The sequence below is a fragment of the Ictalurus furcatus genome, chromosome 6, assembly GCF_023375685.1.
Source record: "Ictalurus furcatus strain D&B chromosome 6, Billie_1.0, whole genome shotgun sequence".
NCBI classification, from domain to species: Eukaryota; Metazoa; Chordata; class Actinopteri; order Siluriformes; family Ictaluridae; genus Ictalurus; species Ictalurus furcatus.
Genome location: NC_071260.1, coordinates 19,366,799 through 19,385,429, shown reverse-complemented (window position 1 = coordinate 19,385,429; position 18,631 = coordinate 19,366,799). Strand labels below are relative to the sequence as shown.

The window sequence follows — 18,631 nt, the reverse complement described above, 5'->3', positions numbered from 1 at the left end:
GTACAATAAGAACAGAATAAACAAAATACAATATACAATATAAGTAACTGGAAAACAAGAAGAGATGTTTCCAAGACAAGTTTCCAATTCAAGGAAACAATATCTAAAATATATTGTATTACAGTATGTCTGAAATATATAAGCTTACACAGTACTACTAAATATTAATGCTTATCACATGTTATTTTGTCAACAGAGACTGTATAAGGCGTCATATGAGAAGAACAAAGGCAACTTCAAGTACACATGTGACACACCATTCTTTGCAGCTGCTAGAAATGCTACTGCCCTCTCCAATGATGTAAGTCAAAATAGTTTTCTTTTGTTTTTAATTTAAAAAATCATTAAATTAATTAATAGCAAAAAGCAAATGATTATTATAATTATAATAATTATTAAAGAAATTATATGATTGTTGTATATTGTATGGTATATAAAAGCTTGACATGGTTTCTTTCTCTAAAGTAGAAACAGGTGTAAAGGTAAATTTCAGTACAAATACATTGGTGATGAAACAGTGTTCTATCATATTTACATGCCATTGTGAATTCTTCTTTCCCATGGATGAATGAAAAGTATCTGTCTCCTGGTTGAATGTTAAACTGGAGGCAGGGGTCTTTAATTCTTCCTTTAATGTTCTGAGCAGAGATCCTACCGCGCAGCCTATGAGAAGACTAAGGATAAGTACAGCATAGTTGTAGATGATCCTAGAAACCTCTTGGCTAAAGAGGTCAACAATATGAGCCAGGTAAAGCCCTCTAGCTCCAGATTACTCTCCCACAGGTCCCGAGCATGAGGTCGTCTCAGATCTGCTGGATGATGCACTGGTTTAGTGGTTTCTTTTGAGTGTGCACATAATCAATCTCTACACTTCAGATAGTAAATTTGCAGAATAGTTCTCCAATACTATTATAAATAGTACCAGTAATAGTACTACTGGCTCAGAAATTCCTTCATTTTATGATTAATCGTATTGATGGCACCTATCTGGACCTGGCAGGTTGATATAAGTGCAAACCACTCTCTGGACTGCGAGATCCCCTTGTGCATTCTCCTCTTACCCTGTAGCATGACCTGTGTGTGTGTGTATGTGTATATGTCTCCTCTGTGAACAGGTCAGGTATAAAATCAGGGCCAAAGAGCTGCTTAAGAGCGGCTGCAATGAGCTGCATCGTCCTGACCTTTTGAACGCCATGTACAACACTAGCATGTGGAGTAAGGTAACCATCTGCCTGCAGGCATTGCCACAGGCCCCTGGAAACCTAATACCTCCATTCTCCATCCATCCTAATTGCTTTTTTGTTGAATTGATTCCCCATTATCACTTTTTGGCTACGCATCATCGTCAACCACAGCTTAAATAACATACCCACTGCATTAATCAGTGTGGAAAGTGTGAGTTGATTCAGATACACATAATTATAGGTATCATCATTATCATTCTGTTTGAGTCTGTCCATTGCATTAAATCCATTATTTGCAAATTCTCTCTTTTTTTTATTAATTTTTTAAATTTATCTTTCTTAGAGTCAGCTCTATTGACTCTAAGAAACCTGCTTTAAATACTTAAAGTCTTGTAATTAATAATGCTGATGTACAATATTAAATACTAATTAAACCGATAATAGCACAATACATGCATTCTTTTTTTTTGCTTGCATATTTATGCATGTTCATCTAAGGATATATATTCCTTAATAATGGGAAACATTTGCATGCTTTCTGTTGTGCTCTAATACAAGCAAACACTGTTTTACTTCCCAAACCACAGTTTATGTCAGTTTACAACGTATCAGCTCTGGTTTTGGGCATAGTAAAACAGTATTGCAAAAATACATAACAGTTCTCACTTCCTCTAATATGCACAGCAACCCCATCATTCCATTGTGCTAAACAACTCATTATATTAATAAAATTATTTTTGAGCATTTTGGTATGGCCATTTCCAGACTCTGACTTGTGTGAATTTTCTCCTTTCTCAGTGGAAGTACAGGTCTCAATATGAGCGTCTCAAGTCAAAGTACACATCAGTGCTGGAGACCCCTGAGCACCAGGTCCACAAGCGTAGAAAGCAGATCAGCGATGTAAGGCCTCACCATTGTCTTTTCCTTCTCAACTCTGTGACGTCAATGTTTTAGTATTCAATAGATGTAAAGAATCTGCTACTTTATCATAATTAATGATATTGTGACAATTTTCTTTTCTAGATCATCTACAAGATGGAGTATAATAAGAATAAGGCTAAAGGCTACACACTTGGTCATGACACTCCTCTGAATCTGCACATGAAGAAGGTCAAAGAACTCATCAGCAATGTAAGTCTTGCAATTTTGTTGAAGAATCTATCAATCCAAATAATCAGTTATTGATTTGTATGATATTCAAGTTGCTATTTTCTTCACAGCTAAAATATAAGGAAGTTTATGAGAAAAACAAAGCTCAGATCAACATGGCTCCTGATGCTTTCGACATCCGGGCTGCCAAGGAGGCCTACAAGAACATCAGCAATGTAAGTTCACACTCAGCAAATATCTAGGCTCATCTCTCATTTCTTAAGGAATGTATGTAAACCATGTATGTGCCTTTCTGTTGTAGCTTGACTACAAAAAGAAGTATGAGGCCACCAAGAATAAGTGGATTTGGACTGTGGACAGACCCGACTTTGTCCACGCTGCCAAGATCAACTACCAGCAGAGTGATGTAAGTGCTCATTGCCTTTCACTGCTCTCTTTTATCCTTGGTTCCACGTCAAATACAGAGATTGAATAAAATATGTTCCTTTACAGGTTGAGTACAAGTACGACAAGGAGATGCTGAAAGGTTGTGTGATGCCTATTACTGATGATAAGTACACACTTCTAGCCAAACAGAACACCGAGCTTTCCAGTGATGTGAGTGCCAGATCATTCATATGGAAACTTGTAAATGTAACTGATTTGCTTTTATATACTATATAAATTCTTTGTGCTTCTTCACCAGATCAAATACAAGCAAAAGTATCAAGCGGCCAGAGGACACTACCACGCTGTCCATGATACCCCTCAGATCCTCCATGCTAAATCAGTGTCTGGTCTGGTTTCTGAGGTAGTAAAATTACCTCAGTGTTGATGTCTACAGCAGATATATATTTACATTATGCAAAGTGGTTGTTATTGGTTTACACACAAGAGAAAGAACACTGTCATCTTATTTAAACATTCCTTTGCAGAGCAAATACAAGCTGGCCAGCAAGAAGGAACGCCAGTCTGGCTCTTTCACCACCCTGCCTGAGACCCGTGACACAGCCCACAGCAAAGTGATGACCAAAATGACAAGTTCTGTAAGTGCTAGTCTTCAGTATGTTCATATTTATATGAACTAATTTGGATCGTAATGACTTTACGGTTCATGTAATCTTTCCACAGAAATTGTACAAGGAAAAGTTTGAGAAGGCGAAAGGAAAGTCTGAGTACAACAATATGACTGTACCTCCAGATGTGCAGCATGCCATTGACGTGGCCAAGAACCAGAGCAATGTGAGTCTGTTTGGCTTGAAAAAGATAAAACAGTAAGGCTTTCCTTACCACCCAGTGAGCTGAAAAGCATGCAAAGTTTAATCTGGCACTGTAAAGTTTTCTTCAGCTTTTGGTGTCTTGCTGAACCAATTAAGTTTTGAGTAACAGTGTCTATCCTTTCAGAAAACGTTCCTAGAGTACGCCATTAATCATCCAAAGAACCCTTGAGGAACCATTTATCTGAAAGTGTAATGTTTTAGCGCCTGGTTGTTATTAGATGATTAGTGTGCAGTAGGTTTATCTCTGTGCTCTCATCTTTGTTAGATCAACTATAAACAGGAAGCTAAGGCCAAGCTGCATTACACATCTGTTGCTGATCGCCCCGACATCCTGAAGGCTACCCAGGCTGCCAAGCTCATCAGTGAGGTAATTTCCACTCATTCCACTCAAAAACATTTCTGAAGGCATTCAGTTATCCAGGCCATTGTTTTTGGTTGTAGTCGTAAGTGACGATGACCGGCTTGTGCTACAATCTTGAAGATGTCTCACCACTAATCCGAGAGGCTTCATCAGATAAGTGGTGAACGTCTTCAAGGTGACACAACAAGTTAGTCACTTTCTCTAATAAGTTCTAATGATTCAGAATTCTTGCTGTTATAATAGTACGTAGTTGGGATTGTGCCAGTTGCTCTTTTTTATTTCTTATGTTGGCCATCCTGCCAGTTCCCACCAACCATCCAGCTCTCCCCTATCATGCAACAGCTACCAACTGGTGATGGTGATCACTAAAACATTCTTCCTCTGAGATATGTAGTCAGCTAACTGCATATTTTTGAAGTGCACAGGGCAGCGTAACACTCTTGGTGGAAAGAGCTATTTGCCCTCTTCCGCACACATTAGCTCACAGATGCCCATAATTGCCTAGTATTGCTGTGACTGACAGGGGAGAGAATATTCCATCTCTTATACCCAGACAGCACGGTCAGTTTTGACTAGCATCATCGGGATTCAAGTTTGTATCCTTTTTCTGTTGTGCCAATTGGGAGCCATGCCAGTTACTCTTAACCACATTAAATATTTTGCTGTGCTTATAGGTGGGTTACCGTGACAAGGCTCGTCAGGAGGCCAGCCGTGGAGGATCACTGGTCAACCGTCCTGATATCAACTTGGCCACTGAAGTGTCCAAGCTTACCAGCCTGGTAATTTTTTTGCCCTTACTTTTAGTCAGTCTTTTATCATAGTTCCACTTCTCCTTCTTTTTTTGTGCTGTACCATAACAATTGCCATGTTCCAAGTTATGAGAATTTTTTTTTATTGCTCTTGTAATAGCTGTAGCAGTAGTGTTAAATGCTCCATCAGCGCTTTTCTTACCAGCCAGCATTAAAAGCAATGTCTAATACTGTCTTTGTGACCATTGACTGTCCTCTGACCATGGATCTGTGTACATTTAGATACATTTAACTTGTAAACTTAACTGTGTCACCATATTCATTCCAGTCATATATTCATGTATTCATCCTCATGTTTGTGCATATCTATCCATCTATTTACTGTCCATTTTTGTCCTGTGTCATTTTCATTGCTGTCACCCTGCCATCTCACTGCACTTTGTAGGTGGAGGCCAAGCCTTCCCTCCATGGAACTGCCTCTTTTGATACTCCCCAGATGCGGCATATTAAGAAAATGAGTGCTCTGACTAGTGATGTAAGGATGGACCCTGACCGCAGGGCAATTGACCTTTCCGTCGTCTCTCTCTGTCCTCTCTCTGACTGAATCTTTGGTGGCACTCACTGTTATTTTTAAGGAAGTGAACGCTAAAACACTCCTTACCAACAACTCTCTTTCCTGCAATTTTGCTTATTCCTGTTTCCATATCCCACTCACTCTGATTCTACTCTTGTCCCTCTTTTCTGTTTGTCATGCAAGCTTTTGCCTTGTTGCCAAGCGTAGCTGAGTAGTTCATTGCATTAATATTTTCCAGTGAAGTGTAAAATGAATTATTACATCATTATCAGAATTTATATGTTCTGGCATTCCTTACAAAATGAGGACTGTGCAGATCCAGTTGGCCTTGCTGAGATGGTGAGAGCACTAGATGGCATTGTTAATCCAGTGCAAAAAGGCATTCATAAAACATTAAACTTACAATGGGTTTATTGGCGCTACACAATCCTCATGAGATTCTGTTTTTGTTTGATGTTTGTTCTCACAGAGTAATGTTTCTTCAGATCTGGAGGTCCTTCCACATTTTGGAGAAAAAAAATCAAATATATATGTATATATATATATATTTGAGGGATAACACTACCAACATACGAAAGCTACCAACATTGGGCCCTTGTGACACATTTATAAATATTTTTTAAGGAAATACTGAATGAGTTATTTTGATGTAGTGTGACTTTTGTGGTGTGGCATTTCATGAAAGAGATCATTAGAGACAGATGGTTCAGGATTGTGACTATAAATCTTTAATACAAAAATTATTAGTATTTTATTTTATTTATTTTGTTTTACTAACAGCACATTCAGTTCAGCAAATTCCAGTTCCAGGCTGCTCTATGAAAATTATACAGTAATCACATATCCAAAAAGTTGATATAATTTCATCCACAATTTCTCAACGCTTCATGAATGTACTGTTAGTAAAGACTAACTAAAAAATTACAAGATAGTTATCCAAAATGACAGATACTTTGTTCTGGTCAACAGTTGACCAAGAATGATGACTGGGTATTTTTCTCTCTTATATGGAGGCACATGCTACAAAAAAGCTTATCTTTAACATACCTAGTGTTATTGAAAATAAGCGGTACATAAATCCTTTAGCATTGCTAAATAAAATGTATACAGTGCTTATGAATGTGTTGTGAAGACCCAATGTTAACATCCTTCTGTCCACACCTGGGTGCTCTGCTTGATATCTGTATTCGGAGTTATTCATCTGATATAGAATGTCATGGATTTACTAGAAGGCATATGTTGCTCTAAATCGGTCTCCTCAGGTTCTTGACTGCCTGACTGTTGTAGCAAATTGATTTGATTTCCTGTATCAACAAGTGCATGTAACTAATGAGAAAATGTATCTCTTATTTTGGGATTCGAATTATGGCTGACTCTACCTGCATTATTTTCATTATTATCTACTAATTCTACTCTTGTCCAAAAAAGGTGAAATACAAAGAGAAGTTTGACAAGGAGATGAAAGGAAAGAGACCACAGTATGACCTGAAGAACAGTAAGATTTATCAGACGTTGAAGGATGCCAATACACTTGCAAGTGAGGTGTGTACTTTGGATTATATTTATATCTATCTATACAACAAACAACAAGAAAATTAGGAGGTTTCCCAGTTTAAAGCATGCATGTAGATAATAAAGGCTACAAAGCAATTCCTGCTATGTCTCTCTTGCAGGTGAAATATAAGGGTGACCTGAAGAAGATCCATAAACCTGTGACTGACATGTCTGAGTCTCTGGCCATGCAGCACAACCTGAGTACCAGCAAGCTTGCCAGTAGTGTAAGATTTTCACAAACCTCATCATTTCCCCTTTCACCTTCCATTAACTCCATCATTTTTAACCGCATCATTACAAACCTCCATTATTCTCAGTGATGCAGCTCACCTGAAACTCTTACCCATTTGTGAAGGACATCATCTGGTAGTGACCCTCACCTGCCTCATCTCTGACTCCAAAACTCTTCCCTAACCAGCAGTTACCTTTCAGCTAGCTTTAACCTTTCACATTTGTGCTGCCTCCACCCACATGACCACAGAACCAGACTAAAGTCATCCTACATTTTCCAAAGTATAATTCTCAATAACCAAAAAAACAAAAACAAACCTGAACCCCTTGGATAACCTTCTCCCTCTTTTTATCCCATTGATCCCACTGATCCCATCTATCTATCTATCTATCTATCTATCTATCTATCTATCTATTCAACTTTAAATCTTTTTTTTTCATTTTGGGATAATATTTTAAGAAAGTTTTCCCCAAGAAATATTTTTACGGAGCCCCTGAAGTGACCTGTGCAATAAATAAATAAATAAATAGTAAAAAAAAAATCTGGAAAAAAAAAAAAAAAGACAGACAAGAAAACTTTCTGTCCGTTTCCCCCAAGAAACTTTCCTGTACGCACAAGAAACTTCGCGTGCGCACGCGTTACAGTTTCCGGTGTGTGTATAGTTTTCTTCCGTTTGCTTCATTGCCATCGTTCATTTACCCATAAAGAAACGGAGAAACTCGGCCTTCAGTACAAAGAAATTACTTGTTCTTGGTTACCGGCCGGAAGAGAGCTATACACACACCGGAAACTGTAACGCGTGCGCGCCGAAACGTTTCGCGCGCGTACCCGAAACTTTTCGTGTGCGCACGCGAAAAGTTTCTCGTGCGCACTGGGAAGTTTCTTTTCAGCGGCTCCCTACATTTTGTTAGATTTTTTTCCCCCACAAAAATTGTGGTTTTCCAGAAATACACATTTAGGGTTTTTGTTCTGCATTTTATTTTATTATATTATATTATTTCTATTTTATTTTGTTTTGTTTTAATTTAGTCAAATGGGTGAGAAGTGGTTTAGCACTAGTTGAATTAGTTAGTATTGTTATACTGAGTTGCTTTGCTTGGGGGTTCCCTCTTAGTACCAGTACAAGAAGAAATTTGAGGAGAGTAGAGGTCACTACCATTTGATTCCTGACACTCCTGAGCAGCTTCATCTCAAAGAGGCCTCAGAGCTGCAGAGTAATGTAAGTTACAACATGGTGTAAGTCCTGGCCTCAAACCGACATCACCTGAAAACTGTGTGTGTGTGTGTGTGTGTGTGTGTGTGTGTGTGTGTGTGTGCGCGCGCGCGTACATGTGTATAAATCAACATAGGTGTGAAAATAAACCTTGTTGCTTCTGATTTTACCTTTAAGGCAGCAGCTCATATTCCCACAGGCCAGCTATTTCTGTATTGTTTCATTTGACTGGGTTAATTTTTGCAATAAACCTTTTTACAGTTACTGTTTTGGTAAGCGGCTTTATATAGAAGTAGTAAAACGTGTTCGCACACCATTTCAATAAAAAATTAAGTTGTTTATGCACTGGAATGACCATAGATGCAATTATTCTTCCTTTTACTGAGTTTTCTCAGCACTTAAATGCTTATCTTATAGTATTAACATTTGGAGTACATCAAGTCTTGCTTAAAATTAGATTGTACTGTATACGGTATGTCAGGCAAGTTAGGTTTATGCTCACTAACACTCTTGAAACTGTTAATTGTTTATAAAGTTCAAAATTAATGAACAGTTAGATGCATTTTAACAAATAATGTTTAGGCATACTTTCCAAACAGCATATTTTCTTGGGGATTAACCATTCCACATGTGTTTGACCTTTGGGATTCTCTCTAAAATCAGGTGAAGTACAAGGAGAAATATGAGAAGGAGAGAGGCAAGGCCATGCTGGACTTTGAGACTCCGACTTATGTGAGCGCCAAAGAAGCACAGCATATGCAGAGCCAGGTAAATCAGTGATTTAGTCACTACAGGATCTTACAGTGGTGATTTAACTTTGCATGAAGAATCTCTATTTCATATTTTGGAAATTGAACCATTCCAGATGTATTGACTTGTATTAAGAAAAACAGATTTATTGCTTTAATGATAAAAGACAAGTCTTAAAACCGGCAAGTGACAACTGACACTCAGGGCTTGAGGAGAAGGTAAAGTACTGTATGTTTTGTTGTCTGTCATACGTTTATGTCTTATGTATGTTGAATTATTTGAATGTGGATATTTAATTTCAGCCATTCCCTGCTCAGTTTTATGCTGATTCTACATTTGGGGGATAAGAAAACAGCAGTTATTTGAGGACCTGTTCAGACCAGCAGAGGTTACATTAAGCCTATGTTATTGAGGTTTCACGTGTCTTTCACTCTCTTATCTTTGCGGTGGATAGAAAGACTATAAGAAGGACTATGAGGAAAACATGAAAGGCAGGAACCTGTCAGGCTTGGAGGTCACTCCGGCAATGTTACATGTCAGACATGCCACCAAAATTGCTAGTGAGGTAACAAATGGACCAGTCTATATTTTGTTCCTCCCTTCCCAGTAATCATACTAAGACCCACCAAACTTACTGCAATGTTCCTGGTCACAGCTGCATAGGTTGTGGTTAGTTTGCATGTTTTTACCACCCAGTCATAATATGGCAATAATACCCCATCCAACTTCCTGTCAATTAAATGTTCCAGTTTTTTGTGAGTTTGTTTGTCAGTTTTGTCTTTACTTCTGTTGATGCTCTTCTACTGCCCTCCAAATCCACATTCATTACCCCTGAGTGTGTGTTTTTATTAACATTTCTGCATAGTCTTAACTTTGGTGATTTGGATTATTTCTAATGCTAACATTATACAAACATAAAACATCTCTTAAATATTGTGTTCATATGTTTGCTTGAGAAACTGTGTATTGAAAAATGAAAAAAAAAACAAAACTGTGTACTGAAAAAATGTGTATTCACTAGTGCCTTTGTTCGGCTTTTAAAAGACAATGATTAAAAAAAAGAAATTGCAAGCCAATTCTGAAACAACATACTGAATTTGCCACTGAAACAGCAGCACATAATTAATGGAGCATATTACAATCATGCTTACCAAACCAAATGATGTATAATATGTATGATATATATGATATATGATGTATAATATGACCTCAGAAATACACACATTTGGAACAGAGGCATGGTGACATTGAGCTCCATGTGTGAGCAGTGCTGTGTCCGGTACTGCATGTCTGTGCCTTGTCGTGTGCTCTCTGTGCAGTATCTCTATTCTTCTCCACCTTGTAGAAAGAGTATAGGAGGGATCTAGAGGAAGGGGTGAAGGGTAAAGGGCTTACAGAGTTGGAGGAAACTCCTGAATTGCTAAGAGCAAAGAATGCTACTCAGATCCTCAACGAGGTAGGAATGGCACAGGCTGAAGCCATCCCATGTCTCACTCTTATTCTTCTTCTTGAAGTCATGACTCTTTAACCTCTTTACTGCACTAACAGAGTCCTGATTCTTGCTAATCACTAAAATGTCCATTTCCCTAATGGATCAAGCCACCCGATCCTCTAACCAGGTTTGGTAATAAAACTTTACTGATCCCACTCCGCTTCTCACTAAATCTTTTTTTTTCTTCTTCCAGAATTTCTGTGTTTTTAATATTGCTCTTATTTTCTAACAGGACTTTACCCATACCCTGATGCTGTTAAAAATAAGGATCTTCTTAATGAAGCTGTTTAACCTCTAATATTAGTCTTGAAGCCTGTATGCAGATATGTTGATATTTCCTCGCTGTAATGTTCCAGCATTGCATATACAGTGTTCTTTATTTTAAAGCTATTTGATTGAACAATCTTCAACATTCTTTAAACCTTCACAGAGAGAGTATAAGAAGTCATTGGAGCAAGAGATAAAGGGCAAAGGAATGTTGGCTTTGGCTACTGATACTCCAGACTTTATGAGAGCAAGAAATGCTACAGATATCCTCAGCCAGGTTAGTGGATGGATCATCTGTCATCCTATTGAAAGATGTTAGAGTGGACATTTACTCATCAAGTGACAGATGTTAACAAAGAATTCAAAGAATTATTATTTTTTTGTGGTGAATTGATAATTTTATCAAGATAAAAGTTTGTATCTTATTTCAACAGTACTTACATTGGGTTTCCATAATACATTTTTTTTTTTTTAAATATAAATGACTAAAGCTTTTAATGTAGACTGTAATTGTTTATCCTTATGTTGTACGGTACATTCATTAAGCTTTAAGGATGTGTAATTACTGTATATTTTTCATGCAGGAGCATGAAATTTTCTTTTCTTCAACTGAAAAGTTGGCGGTCCATTTGTTTTAAAAACTATTATAAAGCACATTTCAATAAGACTTTGCTTATTTTGTTTATTTTGGATGCTCATATGTCAGCCAAATGAATGATTTTCATATCCTTAAATGAAAGTGGTAAAGACTGTAGCATTTATAACTCCAATTTGAAGAACTGTGTATGTCCTTTACAATGTAGCTTATTTAAATAAAAGGAAATGAAAGGATTGGATACTTTATAGACAACATCTCATAACTTCGTGAATAAGTTAAAGCTTGCCTGTAAAGTCATACATCAAAATCTCCTAATGTCACCTCACAAATTTTAGCATAAGCCATTTCTAAATCCTAGTATTGCTTTTTAAATTATTTGTATTATTTATACAGTGCTCACGAATGTTTTAGGAAGTCCTACTGAACATATTTAAAATAAAAAAAAAAACCAAAACATGTTGCTGTAATGTTAGCAATGTCACTGTCCTAAACAAGAAACTGTTCATGTTACCACCAAGTAAGAGGTGTCTCTCAGCTGAAAGCCATGTTTTACAGGTTAAGTATAAGCACAATGCTGAGCAGGACAGGGCCAGCTACACCTCTGTGATTGACACCCCCGACATCATCCACGCTCAGCAAATCAGGAACATTGTGAGCCAGGTAATGGCTTATAGCCAAACTGATCGTGTGATATTTTTCTACGAAACCTAAGTAATAAATGTATTTTTATTTATTTGTATTTTTAATCAGAATATTGTTTTTGGAGATACCTTGTGTCATCCATAACCATGGTATAAAAGTCACGTCAAGCATTATTCATTTTTCCAAACAGAAAAAGTACAAGGAGGAGGCAGAGAAGACCAGGTCTCACTACAATGCAGTTCTGGACACTCCTGAGATGCAGAGAGTGCGGGAGAACCAGAAGAACTTCAGCACTGTAAGACTTTTTTTTTTTTCCAAGTCTCTTGTCACTGTTTTCATTCTTTCCTTTGTTCCCAGTAAGTTGGACCTTGTGTTTGTAATGTTGTCCTTGATTTTTGTCTTTTTTGTGTGAGGACTCACAGACACAGCTCTGGAACTGTTAAACTGTATCAGTTGATTCCATCTCATTCTGTCAACAAGTTATTAATGATTAAATGCATTGGTTGTGTTCATCTGAACATAATTGAAGCATATTTGTTACCCTGCACTTTTTTTTCCCCTGTGTGCAGTACTTTGACTGCCCTTGTGCTTTTTTCTCTGTAGCTTCAATACCAGATTGACCTTAAAAACATTAAGGGCAAAGTAACAGCAGTAAAGGACACCCCTGAAATGCTTCGTGTTAAAGAAAATACAAAGAATTTCAGCTCGGTACCTACTCATTAAGTATATTTTTACTCTTTTTATATGCTTTTTTCTAACAGCCTACTTTTTTCATTTTTTCTTCTTCTTTTTTTATTCTTGCTTTTCCCCCCATTTTTTTCTTTTACTCTTGCTAGGAGCATATGTTAACAGTCCCTGACATGCAGCCCGACTCCTATTTCATCTAGGCCTAAATTTAGCTATTAACTATAAACTACCAGTTTGGAGACTAACGTAATGTTGAAGCTCAATTGATTTGTGTGAAACAACTGCCCTAACTATTTTAGGAACTAAAACCGTAATGCTTTAAAAATGTATTTATTTATTTTTTACATTGCTACTAGATGTGCATGTTTTCCAAGCCGTGATATGTAAATATATGTGAAATGTTCATATGTGTCAAATAATGTTTTCCTTTATTATTTCAAGGGGCCTCCTCAGAAAACACAAAGAAAAATGATTTGCCTAACAGATCAGTGTAATATTTTTGCCTCTGCATTTTTAAAGATTCATTATAAGGTGGATGTGGGAGGAGGAACTGCTATAGCAGAAACACCTGAGATGGAGAGAGTTAAACGCAATCAGCAGGCTATTAGCACGGTACACTGTGGTGTGACCCTACCCCAGCCTTTACCCACTCACCACCACATTTCCCCGCTACCCATCATTGCCAAGACAGAACAGGGATACTACCTTTCAGTTGATTTTAAGCTCCACTCTCTCCATTTTAAGTTCATTTTAATAAACACTTCATTTTAATGCCATTAAGAAAAAACTCCCAATACTTTAATCAACTAAAAGTTGAAGTTAAGCTGGTTGTGTATTTCAATATTAATATGCTCCATAACTGATTCCCAGACATTTTCATAATGGGTGGTGTGTATTTTCCTTTTTATATAGTTGTCCCACTTTGCTTAAAGACACTGTTTTTAAAGCCCTTTGTTACATGACATAAGCCTACATAAACCTTAATAAAAGTTGGTTCTCATAGCCTTACAACAACAAGGATCGTATGCCACTTTCCTTGGGTGTTATTTTAAAATTGAGTGTTATTTCAGGTGTCATTATAATGTTGGAATAAGCCTTTCAAAATGTTTATGTAGGTTTATGTCAGGTGGCACTAGTAGTCAGGATGGGCTAATGTAGGTTTTCTGTAACCTTACATGAAGTGTCACCATGTGTTCTATAGTTTTGCCAGATACATATTTAATGCTTCCTGTTTTATCATTTCTCTTTTATTTCTATGTCACAAATTAAATGGAAATATGGAATAGATCAAATACAAGGACTCACTAGGTCAAGGCATATCTATACCAGATCTTCCTGAAGTGAAACGTGTGCAGGAGACTCAGAAGAACATAAGCTCGGTAGAGTTTCCTTGGCTGTATTACAAGAATCCCTCCCTCTTAATCGTTTTAACCTGTTTGATCATTCTTTTTTCTTTTTTTTTTTCTTATTCCAGATGTGACTTTCCTAATTCACTAGTTATTATTACTGGTTAATCACTGGTTAATTCACTGATTTTATTTTTTATTTTTTGTAAGGAATAAAACACTAATTTTGTGCTGTTATTGGAAAATAATCAACAGCAGGTATGATGCCATTATCAGCCTGAAGTTGATTTTTATTAGTGTTTTATTCCACTTATACCACAGCAATATGCTAATGATGTTTTTTTTCTTTTATTACAGAATAAGGCGTTGTGATTTTTAAATGTATATAGTGACATTTATTTATATTTATTCATGTTGTTGAATGCCAGCGAGACAAGTTATTTCCTATTAGCACTTGCGGTATAACTGATCTAAACAGTTGTTTCTACACCAGCCTCTATTTTTTTCTCTCTCTAAGTTAATACGGAAAAGGTACCTTGTTACTGAGAAAATGCAAATCGCAAAGTCCGCTATCGTAAATCTTTCCCTTATTGACTTACTGGCTGTAACACACCGCTGATACCCAAGAATCCTTCCATAAATGTTAAGTGAATACATTATTATTTTTATATAATAACCTATAATAATCTAATGTAATGTGCGATTTGAATTAAAGCCAGAACTGCGATCAGTAATCAACACCACCTGGCCAATCAGATTTGAGAATTTAACAGTGCTGTGGTATAATACTCGATGATGCTCCACCATTCTGTAGAAGCACATATTGTTAATGAATATCTCATAGATAATTAACTTGTACTGCATAATTACCTTCACCTTTGTCAGTATGAATTTTTTCTTTCAAATTCTTTCTTTGTACAATTTATATTCTAACAATGAGTTTGCCTGTTATGTACATGCAAAATACATGGTACTTGTGGGAATAACGGTTGGATTGTTTGTATAACCCTTTTTTCTTATACTTATTTAAAGATTCGTTACAAGGAGGATTTAGGAAGTGGAACTTCGGTATCAGAAACTCCTGAGATGGAGAGAGTTAAACGCAATCAGGAAAATATTAGCATGGTACACATCGGTGTGGCCCTTTCCCAGCAATGGATCATTCTGTCATCCATATATCATAATAGACAAACCTTTATGACTCCCCTGGTTAACAGTAGTTCCTGAAAAAACAATGATTAACAAATGATAACATTTATTATAACACTCATTCATGAATATACCACCAGGTTTAATGCTAATACTTCTAAAGCTCATGCTTACAGCAATATTTGCCATATTCTTATGAAAATGTTTGCTGTCTTCTTTGTGTCAACTGCTCTTTTCCTGATTTGCTTCATTTGTATCTTGCCTGCATGGAACGGAATCCAATGCTAGATAAAGTACAAAGACATGTTGGGGCAAGGGACAGCTATATCGGACCTCCCCGAGGTGAAGCGAGTCAGAGAGACTCAGAAGCACATCAGTTCGGTAGTGGAAACTACACACAATATATTTGGGCGTGCCTTCATCTGCATGAACTCTCACACGACCTCCATTCCATCCATACTGTCCGTTATCACCTGCTAATATAATCGCCAAACCCTCCAGCCAGCATCCTCAAATCATCTACGCTCCATGTTTAGTCCAAGCGTTCAAACTTGAACCCATGTAATCCAACACAACAGTAACCTCTTCTGCTTATGTGTTATTTAAAAATTCCCAAACTGCAATCATCTGGCTTGTATTTGCTTTTCTTAACCCCTCACTACAGGGTTCTCTCCATATGTGCCATTTAATCTCCAAATGTGATGCTGTGATTGGTGTTTCCTCACAAACATCTCCTTCTTCAGCTGAAGGAATGTTTGGAGCGTGAGTATGATCTGTGGTATCTGCTTCTCATTGGCCTCTCTATGGGTATTGTTCTTCTCTACACTAGGTTTTGTATAGAGATGCTTCTGGCAAAGGAACTTCTGTCATATTCACACCAGAGATGGAGCGGGTCAAACGGAACCAAGAACAAATTAGCTCGGTATTCAGCCAGGGAACGTGTGTCCTGAAATTCATGTCCAACGTAACCTATCTAACTGCTTTCTTCTTGCTTAGGTTTCTAATAATATTAACTTCATCCTTCCACCTGCTGATTATAATGCATCAAAATATAAATGTGATGCGTGCGACCATTGCTAACTTCCTCTTGATGAAACAACTTTTCATGCATTTCCCCTTATCCTGTAGCACTTCTGTGGAATGGAACAAAAACACCCTCCATCTTTGTGGACCTACTGTGCTAATTCATTCATCTACTGTTGCAATAACACAGATTTTTACATGTTCTATGGCTGCTGTCTTTATAGTCATCTGTTTCCCTACTTCCTGGAATTATCCGACCTGAGATGTGCTCATAGTGCAACATATACTGTAAAACAGCTTATATTGCATTTACTCTTCTTTCTGTCACCCAGGTGCTGTACTCGGACAGCTTCCGTAAGCAGGTACAGGGCAAAGCAGCTTTCGTACTGGACACTCCTGAGATGAGACGTGTGAGGCAGACTCAGCGTATCATCTCTGGGGTAAATTTCCGCTCAGTCTCAGCTTTTTACACAAAACAAAACGTGGCATGTAGAACATTTGGAATAACATTAAGGAGACATCTATCTCATAGGTGCAGTACCACCAGGACTTTGAGAAGAGTAAGGGCAGCTTCACACCCACCACCACTGACCTTGTGACGGAGCGTGTAAAGAGAAACACTCAGGACTTCAGTGACATAAACTACCGCGGCATTCAGAGGCGTGTGGTGGAAATGGAGAGGAGACGTGCTATAGAGCATGACCAGGAAACCATCGCTGGTCAGCTCATCGAAACGCAATAACACAGCGACATTACTAAACAACCCCTATACAGTTGCTTACATCTGTATACCACTATGTTTATGTAGAATTCAACAGTAACTAACTGTTGTATAATTTCTAGACCTGCGTGTATGGCGTACAAACCCAGGCTCTGTGTTTGACTATGATCCTGCTGAAGATAATATCCAGTCTAGAAGTCTCCACATGATGTCAGGTAGGTCACAGACTATAAACATTATATTGTTACATTGGCCTGGCCTTAATTTGGGATCATTATAAACACTAACAGAGGTGGAAATATCAAAGTAATTGTGCTCTGTTACAATAATTAAGTATAATTTTATGAAATTTGCACTTTACATGAGAAAATTACTCAATTACATCATTAATTTTTATTCCTTGCATTTGTGTTTAGACCTTTCAGTCAAACCTCAAAATCATTATTTGCTATTATTATTTTTTGCCCAGCTCCCAAATCAATCACTTTTCTTTGTGATCGATAGTAAATATCCTTATTTATTAACTGTAAAACATTTAATAGTATTCATACTAATTTATATGAATACCACAACGAGTCATCTTTGCACAAGGAAAGTTTACATATCGGTCTCATTAAAGGAAAAGAATATAAACTGCTATTTTAAAAAAAAAATAAAAAAATTATTCCAATTGAACAAGATGCTGTATTGTCAGTGAATTGAATAAAGAAACTCAAACCTTAAATATTGTAACTTTTTATAAAATTAATTGCACAAAATTATAACTGTGTAATTAAAAAAAAATAAATGTCCTCACTTCTAGTTTTAGTTAATTTCTTTTGCTTTTAAATACTTATGTACATTTTAGTGTGGTCACAAACTAATCCAGCTACTTCCAATTTTAATTAAGTAATAATTTGACATTTTAGGACAATTTGAAAAATTTTCCACAACTCTCTACACCTTTCAGTTCAAGCTCAGCGCCGTAGTAAGGAGCACTCTCGCTCGACAAGTGCCATGAGCGGTTTAGGTGATGAGAAATCCGAGTTGTCTGAGGCTGTGGACCACCACATGTCCCTCTACAGCAACGGATTCCCTACTTCTACCATCGGTATGTGCACTTGACACTAAATAACTAAACAAGAAGTGCTCGTTAAGGATCTGTATCATTACTGTTATTGACACTGAAGTTTTTCTTTAGTATGGAAAAACAGTACTTCAAATACATCATTACCTGTCTTACAGGTTACCAGCAGGCCAAGACAGTTGAACTTCAGCAGAGATCTTCATCTGTAGTCACCCAGCAGACTACAGTGTCCTCTGTTCCCTCACACCCCTCCACCACTGGGGTAAGTGAGAGACTCTTCTCATACATTTCATACATACGTCTTTTTAAAAATACTTTTTGGGGGGCTTAGTGGTTAGCACGTTTGCCTCACACCTTCAGGGTTGGGCGTTCTCTCCCCCAGTCCAAAGACATGTGTTGTAGGCTGACTGGCATCTCTAAATTGTCCTGAGATGGGTTGCCACCCTATCCAAGGTGTGCCCTGAGACCTATGGGATAGGCTCCAGGCTCCCATGACCCTATGTAGGATAAGCGCTAGAGAAATAGATGGATGGATAGAAAATTATTTTCACCATGGTATAACTTGAGTTTCCTAAAAATATTGCAACCTACATTTGGAGGAAAAAAAAACAAAAACATGATTATAGTCACTTTATATATTTTCCTTCTCAACAG

The 18,631-nt window shown here is 37.3% G+C and overlaps 1 protein-coding gene across 16 annotated transcripts in view; it reads left to right on the top strand.

The window, feature by feature from the left end:
• neb (nebulin) overlaps positions 1–18,631 on the top strand; it is a 58,091-nt gene that overhangs the window by 38,891 nt on the left and 569 nt on the right. For 2 of the 16 annotated variants that reach the window (XM_053626960.1, XM_053626958.1), the window contains 32 exons: positions 197–301; positions 1,116–1,220; positions 1,983–2,084; positions 2,208–2,315; positions 2,405–2,509; positions 2,596–2,700; positions 2,787–2,891; positions 2,980–3,084; positions 3,209–3,319; positions 3,405–3,515; positions 3,819–3,920; positions 4,589–4,693; positions 6,666–6,779; positions 6,911–7,015; positions 8,138–8,242; positions 8,900–9,004; positions 9,441–9,551; positions 10,332–10,442; positions 10,909–11,022; positions 11,899–12,003; positions 12,176–12,280; positions 12,589–12,693; positions 13,192–13,284; positions 13,959–14,051; positions 15,051–15,143; positions 15,456–15,548; positions 15,997–16,089; positions 16,523–16,630; positions 16,723–16,909; positions 17,034–17,126; positions 17,861–18,001; positions 18,136–18,239. In XM_053626960.1, the coding sequence (XP_053482935.1) occupies positions 197–301; positions 1,116–1,220; positions 1,983–2,084; positions 2,208–2,315; positions 2,405–2,509; positions 2,596–2,700; positions 2,787–2,891; positions 2,980–3,084; positions 3,209–3,319; positions 3,405–3,515; positions 3,819–3,920; positions 4,589–4,693; positions 6,666–6,779; positions 6,911–7,015; positions 8,138–8,242; positions 8,900–9,004; positions 9,441–9,551; positions 10,332–10,442; positions 10,909–11,022; positions 11,899–12,003; positions 12,176–12,280; positions 12,589–12,693; positions 13,192–13,284; positions 13,959–14,051; positions 15,051–15,143; positions 15,456–15,548; positions 15,997–16,089; positions 16,523–16,630; positions 16,723–16,909; positions 17,034–17,126; positions 17,861–18,001; positions 18,136–18,239 (3,447 nt within the window). Of the gene's footprint in view, positions 1–196; positions 302–646; positions 749–1,115; positions 1,221–1,982; positions 2,085–2,207; positions 2,316–2,404; positions 2,510–2,595; positions 2,701–2,786; positions 2,892–2,979; positions 3,085–3,208; positions 3,320–3,404; positions 3,516–3,818; positions 3,921–4,588; positions 4,694–6,665; positions 6,780–6,910; positions 7,016–8,137; positions 8,243–8,899; positions 9,005–9,440; positions 9,552–10,331; positions 10,443–10,908; positions 11,023–11,898; positions 12,004–12,175; positions 12,281–12,588; positions 12,694–13,191; positions 13,285–13,958; positions 14,052–15,050; positions 15,144–15,455; positions 15,549–15,996; positions 16,090–16,522; positions 16,631–16,722; positions 16,910–17,033; positions 17,127–17,860; positions 18,002–18,135; positions 18,240–18,631 lie in introns of all 16 variants that reach the window. The other 14 variants (XM_053626959.1, XM_053626962.1, XM_053626963.1 and 11 more) reach the window with 14 other exon arrangements.